At 46.7% G+C, this 6,809-nt stretch overlaps 1 protein-coding gene across 1 annotated transcript in view; it reads right to left on the bottom strand.

Annotated features, from left to right (window-relative positions):
• LOC144138326 (cytochrome P450 3A41-like) overlaps positions 1 to 4,337 on the bottom strand; it is a 46,586-nt gene extending 42,249 nt beyond the window's left edge. The window contains exons 1-3 of the mRNA XM_077670554.1: positions 4,084 to 4,337; positions 2,265 to 2,361; positions 1,151 to 1,203 (exon numbers count right to left, since the gene is read on the bottom strand). Of these exons, the coding sequence (XP_077526680.1) occupies positions 1,151 to 1,203; positions 2,265 to 2,361; positions 4,084 to 4,157 (224 nt within the window). The 5' untranslated portion in view covers positions 4,158 to 4,337. The remainder of the gene's footprint in view (positions 1 to 1,150; positions 1,204 to 2,264; positions 2,362 to 4,083) is intronic.
• Positions 4,338 to 6,809: the final 2,472 nt, after the last annotated feature.

Here is a 6,809-nt window from a genome sequence, read left to right as displayed (position 1 = left end):
AATTGTGGCTGGCTTTGCAGCCCCAAACAGAATGGAATTACTATGCCTGCCCGATTAATAAGACCAACCACCCTTCCTGCTATTTTAGAGCGAAAGCTCTACTACGCTACATCCTTCAACGTCCTTCATCGCGTCGCAATGACCTTCAGCCGCCAGTGAGCAAGCTGAGCCTTTCTTATCGCTTCGCTGGCAAGGAGCTGCGGCGAGGAGGGTGAAACGGCGGCTTCGCCTGAACCGGATCGTTGAGCGGCGACTGCGCCGTCTATACGTGCGGTTCAGCGCAAGTGAATCACGTGACTACACGAGGATACAAGGACTAATACGTGAAAAGACTACACTTAGTGAATTTACGGGAACAATGAGTAGAGAAACACGTGATGCACGCCAAAGAAAGCAGTGTTTGCTGGCTGCTTTGAGGCGCATGTTTCTGCAGTTTCGCAATCAATGGCGCGCGGGCTGGGATGCGTGCCATTGAGCGCAAATGAAAGGATTAATCCAATCACTCAGTAGATGTAGCTGTACGGCAGGCCGCGAAATCTCAAGCAATGGCAAACCGTCGCCAAAGCTGTGCGCAAGCTCCTCGCATTTTACTCGCTTTAACAAGGTTTAGAAGAGTTTAACCTGGGCAATTTTTCTCTCTACCCTTTACCTGCCGTCTTCGTTTTATTCAATGTTTTAAGTACCTATGTTTGCTGTAACTACCCGTAACTTTCGTACTAGTTCCGCTACGCTAAATCGTATTAAATCGTCGCGTGCAGCTGTAACCTGCAAGCATTAGGAATTTCACTGACTTTGCTGCGTTTTTAATGCCTGGTGTCAGAGTTTGAATGCAACGTCTCTTTTTGAGGATAACATCGAAGTTGTCTGGACAGCCTTACTCGTTCAAGACAGCAGTACACAGAAGTTCTCGCAAATAACAAGCTGCTAGTCCTGTTGAGGATGAAATACATATATTTTTAAGCAAACAAGTGAACTATTTCTCTGAGTGGATGTGTATTCGCCAATTGAACGGATATATTCGGATCGGGAGACAAGATCCTCGTATGTCTTTTTTCCCTGTTACGCACATCTGTATTCCAGACGGGCCTTTTAACTTAAATGTGTTCATCACTTCCCCTATGCCCTGTGAATACGATACATTGAACCTTACCCGTAAACATCACCGTACTTCTTTGACCATTCTTGTAACACCTTGCACGTGTTCTGAAACGAAATTGGCCACCAGAGAAATACAAATAAATAAACAAACAGAAAAACAAATTAACGCCCAGACAAACTTTTTTTTCTCCTGCTGTTGCTTTATTTATTTAAATTAGGCAGCTGTTATTAAGCGCGAGTTGCTTTTTCGACGGGTTAATGGGTAAAAATCGACAACGTTATTTTTACCAGCCGTGTTCGCAATAATTTCCTTTTTAAACAAATACATTCCATCCCCTTTTCTACTTTAAAGGTGATCAAGACACCCTAAACAACAGCGACCTTGGTGTCTTGCCAAAAAACAACGTTGAGCTTCAGTTTATATTGCCCTTAAGTTTTTGAACTTAAGGGCAATATAAAGCTCCTTATGGAGCACTCCCTAAGCACTCCTTATGGAGTGGTTAATTCAAGAAATAAGGGCCCATGGCTGAAGTACCTGTCCCTGTCATCATCATCACCCTCTTGCCTTTCCATTTTTTCATTCCCCCAAACGAAGACCACCTCTTATTCCACCCTCCCTTTTCCGCAGTTAGGCGCCAGGCCGTCCCTCTTGTAAGTTTATCCAATTCAATTCAAATATCCCGCGTTCGCACAGCTTACACCCTTCTGTTGGAATACAACGCAGGTAAAATAACTCTTAAGATACACCCAACCAGCGTCAAAAGTTTCCGTAACGCGATTTCGGAAATTAAAGCCAATTACTCTGCTGTCTGATGGCTCAGCACTTAATTTGCGCTTGTAAGAGAAACATCGCGCTTGGAAGCGTCATCACCATATGCATTGCAGGAGCTTAGCCACCAGGCAGCCGAGAAATTGGCTTCGATTTCCCAAACCGCGTCCCGGAAACTTTTGACACCCGGTGTACATCGTCTGCTCTCTCAAGTTTGAGTTTGACTCTCGCGCGGATGCCGCCAAAAGAACGCTGTAATCGGTGCATCTGATGCTCTGATTCGCTGGTGCGGCTGTGTCTGTGCGACCTATTAGCTAAGAGACGCTGTAGCTTTCTAAGGAGCGCATGACGTTTGCGAAACACAGCACAACATTCAAAAAGCCTATTTTTTTCTCACGTCATTCCATAAATGGTCAAAGTTTCCCGAAAATAGGCTGGGCTCCGGGCCTGGAATGCCCCTCTCTTTGAAAAAGTTGAAAGTGCGACGTCTCCATCTGAAACCAAATGACGAAGAAACAGCGTTGCACTGTCAAGTAAAAGTATGGGGGTTCAAACCATTTGTTGAAAACGTAAAACGTAAACAATGCCTGACCAAATTTTTTTTAGAAAAGTTGTGCAAACAAACGTAATAGAGTTACAAAAGAAAATTGAGAATTTGGTTTAGCTGGAATTCAAACCAGGGGCCTCGGAATAAAAAGCCGGCTCGCGGAGCTGAACTATTAAAGCGTTGTGGCCTTCAAGTTAGAATTGCTCTGGAGACATCTACTGAGGCCAACGGGAAGGATTTAGGCAAGCTAAGGACACAAGTGGGAGTTATAGGGGATTAGAATAGTGCGTTCGTTTCTAAACGTCATATTTGCTTGAGACCGCGACCGCGGGTATGGGTCGAGTCATAGCAAAGGAAGGACGACAGAAAGGAAATCCGGGGGAAAAGGATAAGCGCGGCGCTTCATGGCCAATTTCCCTCGTGGGTATGCGCGATGACGTGAGAAAACGAATCCAATGACTATGTTGAGGCCTCAAACTGAAGAGGCCCACCCACCGCGGTGGCTCAGTGGCTAAGGCGTTGTGCGGCTACGCCCAAGGACGCGGGTTCTGTTCCATTCGCTGTGGCTGCTTCTCTGATGGCAGTGAAGAGCGAAAACTACGAGTGTAAGGATTTCGGAGCACGTTGAAGATCCACCGGTGGTCGAAATTAACCAGGAGTCCTCCACTACGGCGTACCTCATAGCCCATGGCGTAGCTTCGGGGCGCATCTGATTCAGCACCCCGTTGCACGCGAGACGTTTATTGCTTTTACTGCTTGTACATAGTTCATTTGTCGCTTTCATTGTCATTTCCCATACCTTCCATATTCATTCCTTTCTCTTTCTGTCCCCAGTACCCTCCCCCCAGAGGTAAGTAGCAGGACCAAGATCAATTTCTCAGGCCGACCTCTTCTCCTTTTCAATAAACATTTACTCTATCTCTCAGCGCGTTAAACCCCGCAATCACGTTAAACACCGCCATCCCTCAATCAACTTTGAGACACAGTAACCAAGGAATATGTCCATATCAGTCCAAGGAATATGGACATATTAGTATAAATTAAGAAGAAGAAATGGGTGTGGGCGGCTAATATAATGCGAAGGCAAGATAGCTGTTGGTCGTTAAGGATAGCAGAGTGGATCCCTAGAGAAGGCAAGCGCGGCAGGGGGCGGCAGAAAGTTGGATGGGAAGATGAGGTCAAGACATTTGCGGGGATAAATTGGTCGCGGTTAGCCCAGGACCGGGATAATTGGAGATTTATAGAAGAGGCATTTGCCCTGCAGTGGGCGTAGATAGGCTGATGATGAATGAACCAAGGAAAGGGGAGAAATACGCAAATGTGACGATGGCAATGAGAGAACGCGCTCGACGTTTAGACAAAAATGCCTTCGCATCTCCTACGTCATACAGAGTGCTTTGTTGCCCTCGTAATTTTTACGCCGAGGGAGACGGCAGTGCCTGCCTTTTGTACTTTTCTCAGTGCGTGTCTTCGGTTATGAGATGTGTCCCGCCAATTCTGACAGTGTATGGACTGCTCTCATACAAACACGATGAGGAGCGGCAACTTTCTCGTCGCTCTAAGTTTTCCAGCACTTCTTGTTTAGCCCAGTCATTTGGGATTGCATGAGTTCCAGCCACTCATATAGCCACCTGTATTAAGGAGTTGATAAAAATAAAACAGAACTTACCTCCAAAACGCCACGGCGGCTGCTACAGCCACCGAAACTAAGGCAGCAGTCAACACAGATGCAAAGAAGGTCATGGCAGCTTCCTATAGAGAATGAATGCAACAGGTCAGGGTTCGAGGCTCAATGCAAAAACTATTTAGAAACAGAGTTGTTTCTCTGATCCCGCAGTGACTTGGTAAACCGCCCGTTCAGTAGCGAGAGCATGAACTGACGATGAAAAGCCCGTTAGAGAAGCATGTCAGGATGCCCACATGCGGCTTCCTATATTGCAACACACGTTCTTTCTTATCGGAAGGACAAGGTCTTCAGTCACGAGAAATGTTTCGTCATTTCTGGCACCGCTTTCATCCGAGCTGTTGAGAACAAAGAGCGCATGATAATCGGGATAAAACTCGATGAGATGCCGCCACGCAAAGATTGCGGGCGAACCGTGTACAGCGGAGATATACACAGGTGGCGAGAAATAAGGCTAGCAGGCGTAGGCAAACAAAATCCCCGGCCATCTCCACTAACACGAAAAATGGGGAGGGGCGAAGCATGCAGTGAATAAGTGTATTCTTGGCGCCTGGGCGTTTTTGCCAACGGAGATGAAACCGTTGGGGGGTAGAGGTATACAGCTTTGCTGTAAAAGTCTCTTCTCTTTTATGCACGAAGTGCTCCAGCTCGAGACGTAAACGAGTGTCTCTGTGCTTTTTAGTACGCGTTACGTTCTAGCGCAAGGCGTAAATAAGCGTCCCGGTGTTTTTGTTCCGTGACTACAAGAGACGACGATTACGACGACGATATTGGACGCCGACACCCCGATCCCCTAAGGGACTTCGCCCCTAAAAGTCGTTGCAGCTCCCACCAGCGGTGCAAGGCTGCAGAAACCGCAGAGATGGCGACCCTCTCCCTTAGTCGGAGACACGGCTATCGCACCGAACGTTGATTTCTGAACTTGCCTGCTGAAATTTCTCCATGAATGGCGGGCCCGGATCGCTTTCGCCACAGGCTTTGACATTTCTTTTAAACTGGAGACCGGGGAGGAGGAGGAGGAGGAGGAGGAGGAGGAGGAGGACAAACTGTTTAAAAAGAAGATGCTTAGCCTCCCTCATGCCCATCCATCAGCATCATAACACTGTTCCATTAAAGACACATGGGGATGGGTCTCGGCGGTTCATCCCTTTCTCAGCACAAACAACAACAATTATGCTACGATCAGGTTGAAGTCGGTTAGTCAGTTGCTAACCTCGGATTGTGGCACAAACCCGTGCGGCGATCGCCCAAGAAGCTGCCTGCGAATATAAAGCGGTGACGTGGTCTCTTTTAGAAACCAAAAGAATAGAATAACTGTGTAATGTAGCTCAGAGTAGTCAGGGAGAATCGGCCGATAGATTAAAATTACCTGGCGTCAAAAGTACGCAAAAAAAGAGACAAAAGAAAAGTAGCCACATAATATGTGTAATAATACCCTGATTAGTGCAAAGATTATATTACCGAAACCAATAAAAAAGCCGTAATGCAGAAATGAAAGCAGATAGTACAACTTGGAATAACACATTTCCCAAGCTAATTAAGCTGCAAAGGAGAGGCCATCGGGCCCTCGGTTCGATGTTCCGTCGACAGAGATAAAGGGCAAATGTTAAATTCTTTTTTACGGCCTATTGATTGTTAATTTTTCTGCTAGTGCGCCTCTTTCTCTGCTTTTGTCTTGGTGGTTTCAATTGGGTCCGTAATTTCGTTTTGGTTGCCTTCATCGTCGTCTTCGCCACAATCATCATGGCATTAAGTTCGTGTGATCTGTGGCCCGTTAATAATGCTTCTGTCCTCTCACATTCATCCTTTGAGGTTAGTCATCACCAGGGTTACCAGGTCCTCAGAACAAAAAGTAGCCGAAAATGCCAAAAGTGGCCAGGAAAGTCGCCACTTGAACTCGACGTTCCAAAAGTAGCAAAACAAAATCGTCATTTTTGAGAAAAATGATGCTAGCAATTTGTTTTTGATATAGTGTTGCCACTTGCTCGGCTTTTGAACGGCCCTACCGGTTTTTCCGACAGCGGGCCGGGTGCCGGTCCGTGCCTAAAACCGGCCGTCATCGGCCGGTTTTTTGGCTATTGGGTTGGGATGACCTTTTGCGTTGCATAAGCGTCAAGTCATCAACTACGATGATAAATATGTGTCCACAAGTTGCGAAAAGACACGCAAGAAAATACGCTGGCGAGGGGGCTCCCTGAGATGGAGGGGGACCACGGGGAGGAACAACACAGCGAAATGCCGCCGCTGCGGCCAGTTGGCACACTGGGCCTCCTTGATTATCAGTCCCGGATCACCCGCGGACTTCCCGAGACTACATACGTGAGCAGTTGAGAAAAAAAAAAGAAAACATAAAAACATAGGTTTTCTCGTTTTTCTCAACCTGGATAACATTAAAAAAACAAGAATGAAGGAAGCTCACACTAACGCGTTAGACTTGAAGGTAGTGAAGCTGTACGCTACCATCACGATCATCCCAAACGTTCAAGTCCACAATCGCAGCCGATTTGCGCCTTCTTTGCTGCCGCAACGACCTGTACGCCATCATTGGTGTCATACGTGTGAGCTTCTTTCATTTTATGTAAGTGATAATCATTGGACATCACCTTGGAGGGGCGTACACTATGACGTGTCTTTCTCGTTCCGAGCAAGTGTTGCCACGATTACGGAAAACACTGAAGTTTTCGATGCGAAGCATCTCATTTTCGGGGCTG

This window comes from Haemaphysalis longicornis, unplaced genomic scaffold, assembly GCF_048455015.1.
Source record: "Haemaphysalis longicornis isolate Haplotype H1 unplaced genomic scaffold, Haemaphysalis longicornis Haplotype H1 scaffold_5, whole genome shotgun sequence".
Lineage (NCBI taxonomy): Eukaryota > Metazoa > Arthropoda > Arachnida > Ixodida > Ixodidae > Haemaphysalis > Haemaphysalis longicornis.
This window is presented reverse-complemented; position numbering and strand designations above follow the sequence as displayed.